General features: G+C 37.6%; 1 protein-coding gene across 2 annotated transcripts in view; it reads left to right on the top strand.

The window, feature by feature from the left end:
- LOC132148952 (protein TANC2-like) overlaps positions 1-20,881 on the top strand; it is a 166,690-nt gene that overhangs the window by 123,918 nt on the left and 21,891 nt on the right. The window contains exons 1-5 of one of the 2 annotated variants that reach the window (XM_059557769.1): positions 4,684-5,388; positions 11,668-11,816; positions 16,374-16,563; positions 16,669-16,920; positions 19,838-19,966. In XM_059557769.1, the coding sequence (XP_059413752.1) occupies positions 4,956-5,388; positions 11,668-11,816; positions 16,374-16,563; positions 16,669-16,920; positions 19,838-19,966 (1,153 nt within the window). In that variant the 5' untranslated portion in view covers positions 4,684-4,955. Of the gene's footprint in view, positions 1-4,683; positions 5,389-11,667; positions 11,817-16,373; positions 16,564-16,668; positions 16,921-19,837; positions 19,967-20,881 lie in introns of those variants that run through there. The other variant, XM_059557771.1, reaches the window with a different exon arrangement.

Genomic DNA, 20,881 nt, shown 5'->3' with positions numbered 1-20,881 from the left:
TCTTGAGCACTGTTGTCCTCGTCACTCTCGCTCATTCTTTCCAACGCTCTCCCTCTTCTTGTGCCACCTCTCCTCTGCAGACTGAAAATAGTCTAGTGTTTAAGAAGCCTGGACGGGGAGGCGGGGGAGCGGGGGAGAAGGGATTCGTGGGATATAATTGGAAGAGTGACACCTCCTCGTTTCCGGTCCCAGGTGACACCATGACTTCCACATGCGCCATGATCTGCCTATATTTCTATCTCTCCATCCACATTCCAACCTTCTCTCCTTCTCTTTTGCTCCTCCTCCTCCCCCCTCTCCACCAAAACCCCTCCTCTCACCTCTTCTCTCATCTTAAGTATCAGTTTCTCAATATCACTGGAGTAGATGCTTCAGATGAGCAGCAGCTTGCTTACAATTCAGGGAACATGTCGAATTGGATTTATCTGTTTGTGAGGAAGGAAGAGGCAGGATCTAATTCTGGATGAAAACGGTGAGGACTTGTCTCTGATTATCACTTACACTTGTTCACGTTTGTTTGGTTACACTTGTTTTGACAAGCATGAATGTTCCTGTTGCTCATTCTTAGGGTTAGTGGTTTGAACTCCCAACCGACTGGAAGTATTCAGTTTGGTGCATAACTCATCCCGCGCTGTTTGTGATATGGGCATAAATGATACAGTACCTTAAATTGTGTGGCTATAGTTGTATGCTATTATTTTGCTTTGTGACTTGCAATTTTCACCTGGAAAATGTTAAAACTAGCAAAAATATCCCATTTAAATTCCATGTCTTGGGCCATGGCCGGGCTAGAACCTAAATTTTAGGCCCGTGCAAGCTCTTCTCTCATAGTGACTTGGAGACCACTTACATTTCCATCCAATTCTTGCTATGTAACTAGAATTTGCATACAGATGATAAACATAGAATAAACATAGAGGAAATAATATGTGATTTCTTAAGATAATTCATAACCATAAAGATAGATGCTGATGAATTATTTTCATAGTTGACTTGCTTTAGTTTAGGACACCAGGAGTCCATACATGGGTGTGTGTATTCATGTCCTGTTATCATTCTGTGGTATTGTGAGAATTGTTGTGTTTTCTCAGTCAAGGAATGCATGTTAAGATTGATTCTTCATACCAAAAGCTGCTTGACGAATGAATGTCGGTAACGTATGTGTGATTGTCCGACAGAAGCATATTGGAATTAAAGCACCCATGAACTTATAATGGCAACTGTGGAAACACTTTACATAACTTACCCGCATCATGTGAGGATGCCTGTTGTCGAGTGCTATTCGCTCCCTGGTGCCACCTTATCACCAGGGACATAAATGTGCCATCACTCCTCGTTAAAATGGAATCAGAGTGTACAAATCATGACGGATGAGTTCTGACGGGTGTTGGGTGCGTAGACTGACCAGCTGTTGTGTTTTGTGACAGAACCAAAACAAGCATCATCTGCACAAGCAAGTGTGAGAGAGATGTTTGAATGTGCTGTTAAATGCATGGCATTCAGGAGGGCATCAAACCTCTTGCTGGTTAATAATATTCTGAGAAAGCGACTTTCTAGATAATTATCACTGCTGATAATTATGATTTAAGAAAAGAATAATTGTGGATCAGTTGTTTATGCTGATTATTGTTTATGATGAAGGGAATTTCCTGCTTTGGTGAGTGGTTTAGCTTGTGTCAACTTCCTCGTGTTGTTTCCTGGCTGTACTGGAGATTCCTAATGCAGTAATATTGTGAAAGATTTGAGAATGTGATGGTTTGACAGGTTTTCTGCAGAAGAATAGTGTAAACCGCCTCAAAATGCAAGCCAAGGGAAACTGTCATTCAGAGTTGTGACAACCATGTGTCAACCCCATCACCCATACATTTATTTGATGTATTCATTTTATATCCAGAAACTGTTAGCAACATGTATTTAAAAAAAACTGTATATTTTTTTCACTGTGTAGAATCCTCTGTCTACACTGGGATCATCTAAAGGTATCTTCCTGTAAATCAGTGTTGGTTTTCCTGTATTAGCAAGTGTTCTGGCAGTTCCAGTGCTGGCAAATGTGAAACCGTATGACAGCGTGAGCAGGATTGGAGAAGCGCTGTCATCATATTAGTAACCGATCACTAAAGATCTGTCATCTTTAGACTTGTCCATGTGGGAGGCTGTCTGGTAATCATAGGGATGTCTTTAAAATACAGCGCTTTCACTTTCCAGAGCTGCCACGAAATCACTCACACCTTCTGTAACGTGGGTTATCACTTTCTATGTGACAAGACTTCCTGTACCAACTCAGTCTGGATTGGAATAGACACACAATAAAAATAAAATTAAATGAGTTTTTTATATATATGGTTAATACTAGTACATTTGACAGCATCATTATTTAAACACAGTTGGTGCATGTGCTCTTGTTATTATCTTATGCAAACCCAGCAGATGGCACAGGACCATTGAAATCACATGACGAAACCCTGTGTTACTTCCACACAAATCTTTGCTTAAATGTATCTTGTGCTGTTTGTCTAAAGCATTCTGACTAGCACTTTTCTTTAATAAAAAGGTCTAAAAGGAATATTTTTGAATGTTGACATGCCTCACTGTTTGCACTGGAATGAAGGACACTTTTGCTTAAACTTTTTACATTTTAGAAATAATCTCTCTCTCTGTACGAGTGGTACAGTTAAAGCAGTGCATTAATATAGAATGGTGATTAAACTAACTTTTAAAGCAGGTTTTAATGCATTCCTGACAGCCAATCAGAATCGAGTATTCAGACAGACCATGAAATGTTATGATTATGTAAAAATTGTGACAGTCACAGAAATAAGGTTTTTAAAAATGTTAAAGGAATATTTGAGGTCATTTAAGATGTAGAGGAATAGTCCAACAAAAAAAATTACATATTCCCATCATTTACTCACCGTGCTGTCATTAAAAGTCTTTCTTTCTCATATGAAACATAAAAATATTTTGAAAGATATCTCAGTGTTTTGTCAATACAGTGAAAGTCAGTGGGGCACAGTGTTGTTACAGATCCCAATGACTTTCTATTTAAAAGCAAAAGGACATTTAAATGATGACCAGTTAAGTCATTAAGCTCTTTCAACCAATGTCGTATGCTGTGGATTACCACATAAATGATTGCTAAGCATTTTAGACAAGTACAGTATATAACAGTACAATTCAGTCTGACTTTAAATCCAAGAATCCACAAATTTTGACAAAACCAAATAGTGTTCTCCTTAATTTTGTATGCTGAAATATAGATCTTATTCAGTGGAAGTTGGGTTGTCTCATTACCTGTTTCTTAGCTGTTGTTTCTTGTTTTTTTACACTCAAGTGTTTCCAACTGTCCAGAGGGACTCATATTTAATTTGGCAATCTTTTCAAAAGATACCAGAATCCGGAGTGTCACTGTTCACATAATATGCAAGTTTTATTTTATTTTACTTTTTTTTTTAGAGTACGTGGGAAGTCTATCTTTTTCTCTTTACCACATGTTGCCGTTTCAGTGTTCTCTCAAGGTTTCTGTCACAGGAAATCAGTAGGAAGTGTTGTAGTTGTGTCATGTAGGTAAATGAGTCATTACTCCGTAAGCTTCTCAGTAGGTTTGTTGTCAGGGAAAAAATTGGGCTTAATGTGTTTTGCAGTTCTTTGAAGCAATTTTAAATCAAATCTATGAGACGCGGTGGGGTATGAAACCTCATTTTAACCACATCAGTGCATCTGCATTTAAAACACACTGCATTGTCTCCATGTTGTATTCTCTGTTGCGTCTGCATATCAGCTGTAGTTTATCTAACAGTAGCATCCCCTGAATGTAAATATGGTCTTTGTACGAGCACAATAGACTGACCCACTTTCCTTTTTTACACAATTGTTAACAGTACGATAAAAGCTTTGTATTCACTAATTAATAATAAATTATGGCATACAAATGTTCTTAATGTGTGTTGTTGAGTATAGAGGTACAGTATATATTGATTGTTGTGTGTGTATTTATATACATCATAAATAATTATTTAATATAGATATATATTTTATTCATTATAGTCAGTTGTGGTCAGAGATGGAATATCTGGTCGGAGTGGAGGCCACCTAAGACAGAAATGACAGATTTAGCGTTTTGGAGTTTTGGTGAAACGTGACCTACTTGGACCAAACACCCTCACCTTCAACAGAATACATCTCTCGGGGCTGTAAGGGTCAGAGAGGAGTGACCCGTGGCCCCCTTTAGTTTAAGCTGTCCCGTGCCTGTGACCAACAACAGCGTAACCCGACCCCCAGCCTTGCACACTTCGTTAAGCACTACCATCTGTTTTTCTGTTTTGTTCCTTTCTTCTATTCTCTGTTTGTTTTGGGGTCGTCCTGACCATCTCTTATCTCTGCTCCCGAAGATGTTAATGACGTTACAGTCTGTACATGCACTCTAGTGGAAAAGGGGGACCTTTTCTTTTGGAAACCAGAAGCTGGCTTTCCTCAAAGTCATTTCAGGCTTGGCTGGGATTCTTGACCTGGATACGCTCTGGACCCTTTCCTAAACTCTCGTTTAACGGTTTTTCATTCTCTACTTATGCAGGCCTTGTGTGTGTGCATGCGGCATGGACCTCCAACATTTTTAACTGCACTAACCAGTGGTTTCTTGCTGCTCTCACTCGCTCCCTCCCTCCTTTTGTGGTGTTTGGACTTCGACTCTTTAGACTCCTCATGGTTCCTGTTAAAGCTTGAGCCAGCGGTTTCTCTGAAGCTCAGCAGAGCAACCAAACCACCGTCGGAGTCCTCTCCTCCCCATTCACTGACGGCCACAAACTGTTCTGAAGGAGAAAAGAAGCAGGGTGCTCATTTTCTGCCAAGTCCTTGCGACTGCAAGGACCCTAAAATGAACAGATCAGACTCTCCCTTCTCACCGTTCTCCTGTGGAGCTGGACTCCAGCTGTAAGCAGGGGAATCCTCTTGTTTGGATTATGGATTTCGCTTCGACAGTCAGGAAGGCGTGTGCCGAGACTAGGGCCAGATGCACGTGGCAGAGGAGGAAGCGGTCTCGCCCGTATGACCGCACGGGACGAGCTAGCCTAGGGGCGACAAGACCAAGTCGGACTTCTTCGCTTTTCAGGCAATGGATGTCTCACTTCTGCTGTACATCTCGGGCCTGTACGTCCAGTCTGAGCCTGTCTGATCAGTCCTTGCTGCAGTCAGGATTCTGCACCAGTCCCAGAGGTGCACAAGGTATCGTTGGAGATGGAAGGGATGGACATAGAGAGGGGTACAGAGGGGAAGTTTGGGTGAGAGAAGTTGAGGATGATGAGGAAGATAAGGATGAGAACAAGGAAGAAGAAGAACAAGATGATGATGATGATGATGATGAAGAAGAAGAGGACGACAGTAAAGAAGAGAAAGGTGAGGTGGAGATGGAGATGGAGAAAGGGTTGTTGAAGGAAACATAGCTCTGGTGTTAAAAGAGGACAACTGGAATGCCAGCCCCTCTGCCGTTCTTAATCTATCCTCCAATAACACACACGTTGACCTTTGATTCATGGAAACATGAGGCTCCCACATGGGCCGAGCGTCAGTTAGAGTGATGGAGATGGACTGGAGACCCATCTGGGGTGTAATCTGTCTTGATTAGAGGAGATTTCAGAGTAGATGGGATGTACGCATGGCCGGGTTGTGAATGGTGTGAGTTGGTGAAAAGAAAGCGAGAGCAATGTTTGATGAATGCTATTGTGGCCTTCAGAGGGCAGTCATCATCAGTACCGCTTAACCTTGTTGTGGTCACATGGGTTTTGTTCATACTGCAGGGCAAATAGATTCTTTTCTTCACCATCTTTTTTTTCAGTTCAGACTTCAGTACTTTTGCTAGCACATACATGTTGGTTATCGTAATAACATGGAAAACAAGTAGGTTAACCTTTACATGAGGACAGTATACATAATTACAATTATAATATATATAATCCGAGTATATTTGGACATGGGAAAGGGTGGATGTTATCATATCATCAATTCAAATCATATCCTCTGTTTTACTTTTATTTTTGTCTTGCATTCCTTTAGCTCAAACAGTAGAGCATGGTGCTAGCAATGCGTAGAAATGCATGAACTGATAAAATGTATATCCAGATATAGCAGAAGTGACCTTGGATAAATGCACAAAAGTCAATGTTATTTTTTAGCTGAATATTTAAACTTCTCAAATATTTCCCACTTATTTTAAAGGTCATCATTTACTCGCGCTCATGTCATTTTAAACGAGACTTCTGTGGAAAACAGAAGAAGATATTTTGAAGAATGCTGATAACTGAATTGTTTTGGTTACCAGACTCAAGTGTTTCCATTCATTTGACACTGAATTTTTCATGCTTAAAATGTCTCACAATGACAGACCAGCTTTTTTTCTGGCCTATTTATTTAGCCAAGAGTGTGTTTGCAAAGCCCTTTGTTGTTTTAGTTTTTTTTTTTCTTGTGCCTTCTACTTCTAAACCGCCAGCACAGCCGGTCTGCAGCTTGGTGCTTGGCTTTTCTTTTTTTTTGTGCCGCCCTGTTCAGACAGCCACCCTGTCATCGTCCTGCCGTCTTCTCCTCCCTGTGAGCCTCGCAGCTTTGCTTGGATAACTCAAACCAGCTTGGGACGTTATTTTTGGACGAACTTTTTGGGAGCGACATTGCTTGCAGGCAAATGTAATTCAGCCCATCCGATTGTGTTTGGTGTCTCCTTTCTCTGTCTCTCGTTTTATTTCTCTCTATTTCTGTCCCTTTTTAAAACCCCTATCTCTAAGCACTAAATACATGGATGGTACCTCAAATCATGTCATGCCAACTGTTGTTCTATCCATCGTCCATCCATCCATCCGTCCATCCATCTGTCTGTCAGTCATTTTATCTATCATTCTATCCATCTATCTGTCCACCCGTCTTTCTATCCATTGTTCTTTCTGTAATTCTATCATTCTGTCTATAGATAGAATATATGCTGACTACTTGGAACACCTTAGCTATCCCCTAGCAACCACACCCTAGCAACATGCTAACAACTACTTAGAATAACTTAAGAATTAGAATAGCTCCCCAGAATACCTTAGCTTGAAAATGGCAACTTTTGCCTGGTCTTGCACCATATTTTCGCAGGCGCAGTATTTAATATTGACAGCTAGTGGTTGAAATGGGTACTGCAGTCCATATTCAAAATATTAGAGAAAGTTGTTTCTCCCATCCGCTCTCCATCACACTCGATGCTCACATGGTAATGAGCGCAGCTGTTGATATTACAGGGTAAGGGTTGTTTTATCTGTGTTTAATATTCAGCTTTTTAGGTCAGTTAGAATTTGTGATCTCTCACCCAGTTCTTTTGCTGGCTTCAGTGGCTGCAATACATTTTGTTTTCCACCAAATGGCAATCCAAGGTGTCAAAATATTACTGTGTAAACTGTAAGTGGGCAGAATCAAACAGTCTAAAACAAAAACAGACATTCCGACACGGAACACACATTGAACAGACTCCTTAATCGTGTTCTGTACCCCCATAATTCACTAAAATATGGAAGTGACTACTGCATTCAAAAAAACTAGCTAATCTGCGAGCCTCCATTCTCTCCAAGACGCCACATCGTTGCTATGGTTACTACAACTCACTTTCGGGAGTGAGTTGTGTTCCGTACACACACGGAATGATCATTTACTGTACTCACTCCCTCATTTAAATCCGGTTGTCACTCCTGAAACTTGCAGTGTGTACAGGGCCTATGTAAATTTAGCATGTCTTATAAATGTCTGCAAACAAGTTGTGATATTTTTATGCTTTGGTACAGTCACCTTAAATAACAAACAAACAGCAACAAAAAAAAAGTCCAGTTAGAGATTAATGTTGCCCAGGATGCTATGTAATGTGGGCTTGAGAAAGAGAGTTGGCTGCCCTGCAGTTTAATGGGACAGTATGCAGTCTTAATGTAGGAAACCCTGTGTCTGAGGCAATGGAATGATATTTGAATTATTTGATTATTAATAGCAACCCTGCCATTAGAAGTTCAACAATTCTATATTTCTCCCTTTTTGCTGAGTGTAACATTCTCTGCTACACTTGCAGCTTTTTGCATGTGGTTTTGTATGTCATTTCTTGTCTTTATACAGCAGTGATTTCTGCTCTGATTTTAAAAGCCCAGCAGTGCATATCAAGAGCTGTAAGTCAAACCTCTGACACTGGACCAATCAGCATTTTCATTACTATAACTGATGCAGCTCTGTAGGTTTTACAAGAGGCAGTGACATGACGAATGATGAGGTTTAAACCCCTGCAGTGCTGAAGTTTTTTTGCTCTCATGAAAGCACAAACAACACGTTTTCCCGTGGGACCATCCTGACCCAGGGGGGTCTGAAACAGGAAGCAGAGCTGATTTTGTTGCTCTGTGGTGGAGTGAAAGAGTGGAACTTTAAGCGGCTCCCATGGGAGCTTTACAGATGAGACATACGACTTAAACATCTGAGGTCTGGTTTTGTCTTTTTAAAAAGTGGGCGGAAACCTCAGCGTACAGTGATTTGTCATTTTTTTTAAGGCACTTTCATGGAGAATCATTTACTAGGGCTGTTGATTGATTAAATAATGCAATCAAATTAATTGCATGATATGTTGATTAATTAATTCAATGAAATTAATCACATTCATGAATATTTATTACAAAAAGCCATCAATAATTATATTATAATTTTTTTTATGAATGAAATAATTGGTGTATTTATTTAAAATGTTAAAACATTATTATTTATATATAATATATATTAAAATTATTAATTTTTAATTAATTAAAAAATTTACTTTTAAACAATTCTGTGCTGATTTGGCAAGGTTCTAATATTAGCATATAAATTAATATAATATACATTTGTTAAAAAAAAAGCCCATAATTAATTACATTACATTACATTAATTACAATTATTATTTACTTTTTCCAGAATTTTATTTCAAAGCTGAATAGATAGGGAGAAGATTTCATCCATAACAAAACTGTTGGTCATAAATCACCTTGTTCACATTTTTTTTCTCCTACACCTGTATCAGATGACTCATCATCACTCAAACAGTGCAAAAGTGCACTCATGCGCTTTTTTAGCTGCTAGATTTTCATTCATGATATGCAGGTATGATTGTTTATGGTTATGCCTGAAGATATGTGTGTGGTCCACAAAATATGTGGATGTTTTTTGAATATTTTCCTTTGCTTGCATCCTCAGGCTTATCTTTAAACCACCAATGCTGGCATGTTTGTGAATCATCAGTTCAGAATGGTCGTACTTTTTAAAAAATAATTCCTTCTTTTTTTACCAACTGTGTGCCAGAGAACTTTTGATGAGGCACAGCATTTTCTGAAATGGATGACATTGTTGGTCAAAAGAATAAGAAGAGGGTGCAGAAAAACAAACCTTGTGACTTTCTGCATGTAATGAACAGAATTTTCCTCCATTGTGCTATTTCAGCTCCTGCTGCTGCCATTAGCGGGTTTCTGAACTTTATTATACGCTGTCACAAGTGACATACATCCTGCCGGAGGTACAGGGAAGCCAGGGAGCGATGGAGTAAAATTGAGGAAGAATGTTTAGTTGGAGGATGGATGAAAGAGACAGATGCTTCAGCACCATATTCAGAAAATCTGTAGTTGCCATGACAACATTATAGAGACACAACATTTAAAACAGGAAACCAGTTTGTAGGCTTGGTTATATTGTCTGGAAAAAGCATTGTTCTTTGCACAGTTTTAAATAGTGGCTGCATAGACAACTACATGTGCAGAAACAAAATGCAAAACTTGGCAAAAGCAAACAAATAATGTGGCAAGCCTTGGTTTTGAATCCATCACTTTTACAAACCCTGTATTATTTATTCCTGCTTGCTATCTAACAAATAATACATTTGCATTACAATCAATAGCTTCACTTTAGTTAACTATAAGCTCTGTGCATACATCACCTAAATATTGAATAACAATGCATAATTTTGAAATAATTTATGGTATTATTTATATACTGTTGTATTTTTATTAATATTTTAAATTAGCATTCTTATATTTTATTTTAGTTTAATCTTTAGTAGTTTTATGTGTTTTTGTCATTTGTATATTTTTTATTGTATTGTATTTTATTATATTTTTCATTATTGCTATTTTCTATAGTTGTGTTTTTGTTTTTAATATATGTCTTAGTTCAGTGTTAGTTGTTCATATGTTTTTCTTAGTCATTTTAGTGCTTTAACTTCATTCCAATTACTTGATTACCAAAAATGTGTTCAGCTCATGAGCTTTCAAGCCATAGATGACGTTTGACATGCTTTGAGATGCTAGTTAATGTAATTAGCTGTAGCATTTTATTATTTGTTTGTATGAAGCCATTGTAAAATAGCCAGTATATGTAATCCCAAATGTGCATATTGAAATGCTCCTATGATGCTCAAAAATTCCTTGGTGCTCAGCTCATTTAAGGTTTTGAGACATAAACAGCCATTGACATGCTTTGACAGAATTATCATATTTAGCTGTAGCATCTATTGTGTTGATCTTTGTTGTTCAGGACTCATCAGATGTCTTTTATACCTAGATTTTGGTTTCTTTCAGACAGTTTGTAAAGTTACTTTTTAATGCAACTTATACAATCGAACTGTAGCTGCTACCTGAGGCTTTGGTCTATCTAAGAGAAGTTTCAAGTGTCTGAAGACAGGTTTGACAGTAAGATGAGTCTTTGCCTTAGAGGTGTAGCAACTCGCGTGGTGTTTCTGGGAAGTGCATTCGGTTCTCTTCGGCTCTGTTCTGATGGTGAGTTGTGAAAGGCATGGGAAAAAAGTAATCCTGAAAAAGCTCTTCTCAATGTGGATTTAGACACCTCTTCTTTTGAAGTCTAGAGATCAGCCTTTAACTGTGTATATGTGAAACACTACTACACTCTACTGATAGGGATTGTGAGGTGGTTTAGTGGGACACGGTGCTTTACAGTTGAGGTCTTTTGGGGTTTTGGGCTGGTCTCACTGCTAATTTACAACAGTGTTTTTGGCAGTGTGGCTGGTTTGCATGTCCTTATCTGCCGTGACTTTTGGTTTTTAAACGTGTTTGACAGTGGCCGATTCCAGTGGAGCTGTTTGAGACCAAAATTTGAAAGCGACCACAGCACAGAGTCTGGATGTGGTAGAGACTTCCAAGTATGCATTGGACAATGTGACATTTGCATAAAAATCCCTATGTTGCCATAAAAGCCAAAGAAAGCAGTTTCTCTGAATGCCAAAATGATTTAGATTTGGTAATTTCTTTTACAAATCCAACCAAAATGACTTTCCATGAATAGTTATAGAATAATAGAAAAAACTGAATACGTGATTATGCCTAACCATTCGTATTTCAGAATATTGGAATGATTTCTGAAGGATCAGGTCACTTGAATTGTCACTTGAATGACTGCTGTAAATGTAGCTTTACCATCAGAAAAATACATTGCATTTGAATATGTATTCTTATAGAAAATGGTTATTTTAAATTGTAGTATTTTTCATAAAATTAGCAATTTCAATCTAATAAATGCAGCCTTGGTTGAGGAACCAGTGTCTACTGCTTTTTTACAAAAAGCTGTGTGTTATGCAACAGCAGCATTGGAGCGCACCGCTCAGGTGGGTTTTACCTCTCTTGCTCTCTTTAATTCTCTCGCAGGGGAAGAAAGCCAGGAACTGGGCCCTCCTCCATCTGTAGACGAGGCCGCCAACACACTGATGACGCGACTGGGGTTCCTGCTCGGGGAAAAAGTGAACGAAGGGCCTGGTGAAGCACAGTACAGCATGGAGGAACAAGATGACCCTCAGGTTTGATACACACATTCGGTGCTCTCATCCACCCTGTCTCTCTTATTATTCTTTTTAAAATTATTCAAGTGACTTTTTGGCCTAGTGATGGTGGGAAGTGCTTCTCTGCAGCTCAGGGTTTTGTCAGTGGGTGGTTCCCTACCTCAAAAACACAGATTGCTCTTCTTGCTCTCTAAATCATAACAGATGTTCCTATGTTTTGGATGAACAGTAGCAGTTTGCGTTGGTGTATTTGTGCAGTTTGAGTCTAACTAGGCATGGGGCAGACAGCAGATACTGAAACCCCTGCCGCTAGTCTATTTACAGTCCACATTGATCTTAGCCCTGATTCTCCAGTGAACATCTGCTCTTTTGGGGTTTGAGTGCTTAGAAACCTTTCAAGTCAGAAAAATTTCATCTAACATGTGTTCAATTCCATATACATTACAGTAATAATATATGAATGATGTCAGATGAAATAAAATCTTATTTGTTTTAAAGGTCCTATGACATGAAAATGTCACTTTCTGAGGTTTTTTAACATTAATATGAGTTCCCCTAGCCTGTATATGGTCCCCAAGTTTCTAGAAATTGTAATCGGTGTAAATCAAGATTTTGCTATCTTTCTCTGCCTTTGAGAAGATGGAAGCTCAACCGGGCTGATCTTGAATCTCCTCCTTGTGACGTTATTAGGAGAAATGTTACCTCCCCTTTCTCTGCTTTGCCCGCCCAAATATTTACATATAATTCAGTCGCAATGTCAGGACAGGCGTTACAAACAGACTTTTATGATATGGATTCGACAGCACCGGCACAAACAGTGAGTAACAGTGTTCATTAATGCCTGATCTGTGATCAGTGATTTCTGATGTGTAGCTAATTATTCAAGTTCACACAGACTTTCTTTCTAAATCGTTTAATACTGTTTATGCATCAGTGAATCAAGCCAGTGACTAAACGATCAACTTCACGTTGTTTCTCTTAGTAGCATGAAACAAATCTGTTATTTAAATTGTGATTTAACTACAGAGAGCGATCAAAGAACGCTCCCTTTATTTTTTCGGAGCTGTCACACATCGCGAGTATATCTACACTTTTCCTTAAACTGCCGTTACAATGAATGACGCTGTTATGCTGCACAACAAAACTCTTACTGTATTCATGTGTTTGCTGTTAGTTGTGGTGAAAGCATTTTGTGAGAGAAAACAATAATGATGAGATCACAGCATTCACGCGATAAACAGTCTCTGTTTACTCAATGCTCATCACTGCAGCCATTCATGTGATGGGAAAAGATCTCGACAGCTGTAATAGTAAAAAAAATATATATATATATTTTATATATATATATATATATATATGCATTTCGAATGCAAAGATGTCAGCCAATCACAACAGTTGTCGTTTACTCGGAGTCTCACAGCAGACACGCCCCTTCAAACAGAGCATTCAAGCCAGAGGGCTAATATCAGGATATAAAAATGCTTTTTATTTCTAAATTTTAAGTGTAAAAATCATACTAACAATATAAGTACACCTAAGGAAACATTAAAAAGCATTTAAAGAAAAAGAAATAATCCATGTCATGGGACCTTTAATAGAATTTATTGATTGTTTATACTGATTACTGAGAAAGAAAAAGCACACAGAGCTAAAAGGGCTTGAATAAAAAGCGTTTGGCTTTAGATGACCCGAGAGCTTATGTGATCCGATTAGGGCTGCAACTATCGATTCTTTTTGTAATCGATTAATCTAGCACTTAATCGGTCGATTAATCGGATACATTTTTTTATGTGTGCTTTTTAACAACCAAAACAAATAATGCATAATTATGTGGCTGTAAAATGATCAAGAATTTTGGGTTTAAAAAAAAAAAAGCATTTACCATTAGGCTACTAACAAATAATATATTATTTCTAGGGTGAGCCTATCTGCTATGGTAACCTAGCAACCTGTGTGTGTGTGTGTGTGTCTGTGTGTGTGTGTGTGTGTGTGTGTGTGTGTGTGTGTGTGTGTGTGTGTGTGTGTGTGTGTGTGTGTGTGTGTGTGTGTGTGTGTGTGTGTGTGTGTTTGAGTGTGCACGTGTGCCGTGCGTGAGGAAGAGAGACGCGCCAGTCAGACCAGTTGCTTCATTGCAGTTTGGTACGGCAGAAATGAGAGAGAATTTCTGAGATGAGAGAATCAGATCCCTGCGCGTATAGTGCACGTCATAGGAATTTAATGAGGCTTTGGGAGAGAGTTTTTGCATTGAGTAATTTTTGTAATCGAGTTACTTGATTAATGAATCGTTTCAGCTCTAGATCCGATCTGAGCTTGACCTCATCAATCCAACACATTGGCTTCAGGAATGTATCGCACAAACGTAAAACTCCTGCTGTCCACAGCTGGGCAGAGCTACTCAAGACCTCCACAGAGCTATTTTGCCAAGCAAGCATGGTCATCGAAAGGCCACAATTTCTCAAACACCAATTCAAAGCTGATCTCTCCCACACAAACTGAACCCTGAATTGGACAAAAAAAGGTGTAGAGCTATTTAGACATATCTGGGAAGTTACTGAGTCCGAGATCTGGCAACAATTTAGTCTTTCTACTTTAAAAATGAATGTTTTTATTCAATGTGATGCTTGTTGTTTCTTTGTAATTGTTTTGGAATGAAACCCAATTACAAAGTGTTAAACTTGAATCAGACCCTAGTTTGTGAATCAGAATCTTGTTTCATTTTCACGTGTGATCAGTTTTTATGAAAGCACATCCTCTAGGTCTGCAGCTGTGGATCTCTTTTGATTGCAAGAAACAAATTACCTAAAGCAACTTTCTGGACAGAAGTACTAGTGACTGACTGATATTCATATCCATCTGTATGAAGTCATTAATGTGCCCTCCACCGCAGACCCAGAGTCAGACATGAACGCGCTTAACCACTTATTCTTTCCATGTCTCTTTTCTACTCTCTTTACTTTTCCCCCCTGTAACTCTTTCATTATCATTCTTTTTTGTCTGTTTATGTTTCTCACGTTGTCTTTCTCGCTCTCTCTCTTCCTACTGGGTAAAATGATCCACCAGCCTGGTTTGTTTGTGTAGCTCATGTTTTGCAGCCGACCAAAGCATGCTGAAATAATACTCTTATTTCTCTCCTCTTTGCATTTGGTTAAGAGTTGATAATTGAAAGTTTTCTCAATCATATACTATAAAGGCAGTAACATTATATTAAATTACATAATAATGAGTCACAGAGGAAATTTTTTTTAAGTCAGCCCAGGCCAATAAAAAGAGATAATTCCACATGAGTGTGCAGTCCTCAGCAGAAATATGGGACAGGACTGTAACATTAAATACCAGTCAGCAGATTTCCACTTCTGTGGGCATTTTTGTGTGTGAAAGTCATTCAACAGTGCTGCTTTTCTGGAACAGGACCCTCATATATAAGCAGTGGTGCACTGATCTAACAAAAAATCCTCGGAAAGGCTAAATTTCTGCAGTGTAACTGAGTGAAGATTCTCGGCCTCATTCATGAAACACAAGCATGTAAATGTCAGTTCTTTGTACAATTATTCTAATGTAAATTGGCATATTGAATTGAATGGAACAATTTAAGTTAGTGGTTTTACCAAAGGTTTAAACAAATTTGTGCTGTTATAATGCATGTTTTTATGTTTGTTTATTAGAAGAAACATGCAATATCCTGCCTTTGTATATGAATATGAGCATTATTTTTATTATGTGTTATTATTATTTCCTGTTGTTATTATTTATTATATCCCCCTTATAATTTAATAATAACAAATAACAATACAAACTATAACATTAATAATAATAATCATCAAAAAAATGAATAATAATAATTAGTGCTGTCAAACGATTAATCATGATTAATCGCATCCAAAATAAAAGTTTTTGTTTCTATAATATATGCATGTGTATTGTTTATATTTATTATGTATGTATACACACATGCATGTATATACAAAAAATTATTTATATATAAAATATTTAGATTTATATATATATATATATAAATATACACACACACGTAAATATTTTTTTAAAATATATGCATATATGTTTGTGTATTTATATATACACAATACATATACACAGTACACATGCATATATTATATAAACAAAAACTTATTTTGGATGCAATTATTCATTTGACAGCATTAATAAAAATAATAATAATAATAAACTAGAAGTACTTCATAGCTAAGTTTGAAGAACAATTACCCTATAATAATAATAATAATGATAATAATAATAATCATTTATTAGTAGTAGTACTATTATTATTATTAATGGTTTATTTATTGATCTTTGAACATATAGCCATGAGGTATTTCAGAGCTGACCACATATTTTTATAGAACTTGGAGTAGGATTGTGAGCCAGTGAGATTATACTTTGGATGGACAAGCTTAAGCAAGGGCTACAAAATAGAAACCAAGCAACAATTGTCGGTTTCCGCTCATTGCTTGTGATTTTTGTGGAAAGAGAGGAGAAACACTCTGCCTCTGTTGGAGTTACTGTAATTCTCCAACTCTGTAATTTTGAGGATGAAACTGTCTTTCTCCTGATGTTCAGGGCATCTCCATGACCCAGAGGATCAGCCCATGCTCTAGTTTAGCCAGCAGCACAGCGTCGCCCCCTCCTGGCAGCCCCTGCTCCACATTACCCGCTGGAGCCCCGGGTAACATGGACACCAGAGACTGTGCTTACGGATCCATCAAGAGTCCCACCTCCACCCTGGAGAGCCGAGACAGCGGCATTATAGGTCAGAGACATTCTGCAGTTGTATTAAGAACAGAAATGAATGCTGATCATTGATGTACAAATACAAAAATGTCTCTGTTTCTAATCTCTCATTGCTTTCATGCAGCAACGCTCACAAGTTACTCAGAGAACGCCGAGCATGGAGGTAAACACAGCGAGGGCTCACGGGGCAGCCTGAAACTCTGGCAGGCACAGAAGTCAATGGGTGCAGACGCTTTTCTTTATCGGGTGGATGAAAACATGGCCGCCTCTACATACAGCCTCAACAAAATCCCAGAGAGGAGTCTGGAGCATTCCGTCTCTCACTCCGCCCACTCCATCCCCCTCTACCTCATGCCCCGCCCCAACTCTGTGGCTGGTACGTTTTTACACCTGGGCAGTTAAAGTTGGAAATTGACATACTGTGTAGAGTAGACATACTGCCACAATAGTACTAATGCATCTGTAATGAAAATAAAACCGAATTAATGTTATCATAATTTGTTTAGCCTACAATAATATACTATTGTACATAAATTAAATACAGTAAGTATAGGCTACAATGTTACATCATATTCTTAACAACAACTATTATTATTGCAATTATTATTATTATTATTATTATTGCTGTTGATATGGTAAAATAAATGATAAGAAATATAATTTGATAACCTAACTGTAGGCTGCATAAACAAGCAAATAATGGTCACTTGAATTAAATTATTAATCATGTCTTTTTCTGTCAGATTTGGTGGGACTATCCATTTTTATAAACATTCAGTTTACTTTATCTTAGCAATTCTTCTAGAATATATGTGCCTATACCTTTGTTGCTTTGCTTCTTTTGAGTCATTTCAGAAACTTCAGAAACTGGTATTTTCATTCCAGTTGTAATTTAACCCTAGATTAACTGTAAAATTGCAGAAACCTCCATATTATTCTGAGCTAGTCAAAACTCAGTCCAGCATTCAAATCCCGTTAGTTACAAACACTCACATTCATCTTTCACCGCGGGTCAATATTTGGAGTCAGCTCATGTGAAACTCATTCAGCTGAGGCTCTTTGAACACTTCTGTTCACGAATGGTGAACTGCAAAGAGAGGAAATATCCTGCATAATCCAGACCCTAAAAGTCAACAAACACGTGTTTCCAGTTCCTTTAAAATGTCAAGGTCAGTAAAAGTATATAGTGATTACTGTGAGAGCTATAGAAGTGCCCTTCTTCTCATCTTTATGGGCTATTTGAGCTCTGGAGCAGCTCCCAGCTCCTGATGCTGCCCCGTTACAACAAAGCAAGGAGGTCCATGTCAAATCTCATTGATTTTGACTGTAAGTGATGGCACATTAACCGTTCACCAAGTTGACGGAAGTGTCGGCGTGTCTAAAGTTGTTGAATGTGGCAACTGCCTATACATATCTATGCATAAAAAATGCAAAATATGTTGCTAGGGTGTTGCTGGTGGTTTCTTATTGGCACACATTAAAAGAACACACTGCCAAGTCTCAAATGTTCTTATCTCTTGAAATGGCTCATGTTTATTCCCTTTATAAGTCTAAAGCTGTGGTCACATTTTGCCGATTTCATGGGCAAAAAAGTTGTCTGTTATCAGTAGTGTAGCAATGTATGAAGCACAACTTATAATTTTAGACCAAGCAGCTTTCTGTTCATCAACAAAGAGAATGCTCACCATGTGAGCATCAAGAAACAGTGGTGAAATCTGGACGGGAAATCTTTTGCCCTTATGTGACCATTCGCTTAACGAAAGTAAATGTAGCAGCACCTTAAGTAATTTTTTTAAGGTGATAATTACAAGTCTGATCACTTAGAAAAGCATACGCTATTATATGTTTATCTTCCATAGAAGCATTATTTAAGGACACAAACAGATCTCCATGTTCAGACCAGATTAGAGATATGTAGATGTGCACATGTTCAGATGTTTAGTGTAAACTGCAGTAAAACACTAGTTCAGTGATGGGAGCCAAAGTCATTGTGATGCATTTCAAGCAGCTATAAATCCAGCAACACAGTTATGGCAGGAGAAATACTGGTGTCTAGGATATTTTTCACATTTTACAATGATAACCATAGTTTTTGTCAGTTTTACAGATAAGGCCTGTTCACAACAGGAACAATACCTAAAAAGATAACAGTAACCTTGTTAGCATCCATACCAACAGACAGTAATGTTCTGTTTATTTGTGCAGTTATGTAGTCTGTTGCTTTAAAATCTTGAATTCTTTGAAGGTGGATTCTGATTGGTCAATATTATTTTTTATTATTCATCAGCTGGAAAAATTTGCTCCGAAAGGGATTTCAACATTATTGTTCCTGTTTGTTAAATTCAGTGACCACCCACTGTGTTCTTAATATTCTTGTGTATCAAGCCGCCATGAACTTTCCTCCTCATTAGCAAAGGAAAAGCAAATCAGAATTCATGCATGCACTCTCATGTAAGCTAATAACAACAAGCTAAGCAAACACTAGCTCTCATACAGTTTGTCAAAATATTTGACTCATCGTTAATGACAAATAGAGCCATGGTATTAGTACCATGTTTTTGATAGTACCATGAAATAACACTGTTTTCTCACGGAATTCCTTGTAAAATAGCTTAGTGTACCATCATTTGTATTTAAGTCACTCAAGTAAAAGCTTGTAATGAATGAAGTTGAATACAAATACCATGGAACTTCTGTAATCATTTACTAACAAAGCATATGTCCAAGTACAATCTGATATTAATCTTTTATCATGGTAAATGGTTTATTAATACTATGCCAGATTTACTTCATAGCTGAAGTTGATAGTTGATTAGTTTCAGGCATAATTAAACTTATAGTAGACAAATTAATGATATTGAAAACTTTCCCTGATTTTGGAACAACAAGCTCTTTTTGGAACCTATTGCTAGAATATGTTTGCTTCTTTTTTGTAGCTTCTCTTCTTTTGCTTGGCTGCTTAAATGAGGAAATGCATAATAACTGGTTTCTGTTTTTCTCTGTTATTGTTGTATATGTAAGTGGGTGGAATGATTTTTAATAGAGTTTGTCAATCTCTCTCTCTCTCTCTCTCTCTCTCTCTCGCTCTCCTTTTCACTTCTCAATTTTCAATTTAAATTCAAAATTTATTTCAGTGTTCAATTTCAACGTACTTGATTGGAATGAATATTTTAAATATTATATTGCCTAAGCATCAATGTACACACTCACACAAAATAAAAAATAATAATATAAAATAAAATAAAATAAAAAGTAGCCTAACCCCCCCCCCTCTCTCTCTCTCACACACACAGCCACTAGTTCAGCTCACCTGGAGGATCTTGCATACCTGGATGAGCAGAGACAGGCTCCACTGCGCACGTCTTTGCGTATGCCAAGACAGAACTCCAGTTTCAGCCGCTCTGGACAAGCAGACATTAGAGGTGTGTATATTTTTCCCAGATTTATTATGTGTATGTGACCACATACACTTATTTCTCTTCCACTCTTCATTTGTTTCACTTCACCACACCTTGCATATTACCAGTCACAAGTGAACACAGACCTACTCATTCTATGCAAGTCCATTTATATTTTGCTTTATACAATACAAACTGTTTCAAAGCAGCTTCATTGTAGTAAACAAGAATTAAGCAAGCAGTGTTAATGTTGCATTGTGAAACAAATACAATTTTATCTGTAAAGCAGCTCGAAAAAAGAAAATTGTGTCATTATACAGTTCAATTTAATTCAGTAACAGTATTGTAAAGTGCATTAGTTATGAAGCAAACTATAAAGCAGCTCTATAAGATAATAAAAGAAAGAGAAAGAAAGAAGGATGGAATTATTATTTCTTGACCAAAAATGTAAAAACTTTTTTTTTATTATTCAGCCACTTATTTACATACAAAGAGAATCATAACAGCATACTAACATATAATGTGCAGTAGAAATACAGCAATCTTAATCTTAGAGAGGGTGGAAAATTATCATTTAAATCTAAATTATGACTGTTTTTGGTTGCAGAACCTTGATTAACATTATCCCTGTAAGTGGACTTTAGGGGAAACAAAAATAGAATTCTACAAAATAAGAGATTTAAAATAATTAATCTTTGCAATATAATGTTAATTGAATTGACATCTGTGTGTGTCTCTTGCCTCTTGTACAACTGCTCTCTGCTACACACAGCATGTCCCATTAAGACCCTCAACACACTCTGCAGCTCTTCTGCGGACCACTCTCCCCCCTCGTCCCGCTGTGCTCGGTTTCCCCTTTGGACTGCCGTGCCGTAATCTGTCTCCAGTCCAGATCAATATATTGACTTCCTATTAGCATTAGCTCTGGCTCATCCGTCA

The sequence above is a fragment of the Carassius carassius genome, chromosome 9, assembly GCF_963082965.1.
Source record: "Carassius carassius chromosome 9, fCarCar2.1, whole genome shotgun sequence".
Classification (NCBI taxonomy): domain Eukaryota; kingdom Metazoa; phylum Chordata; class Actinopteri; order Cypriniformes; family Cyprinidae; genus Carassius; species Carassius carassius.
The sequence above is the reverse complement of the archived record's forward strand: the minus strand, read 5'-3'. Positions and strand labels throughout refer to the sequence as shown.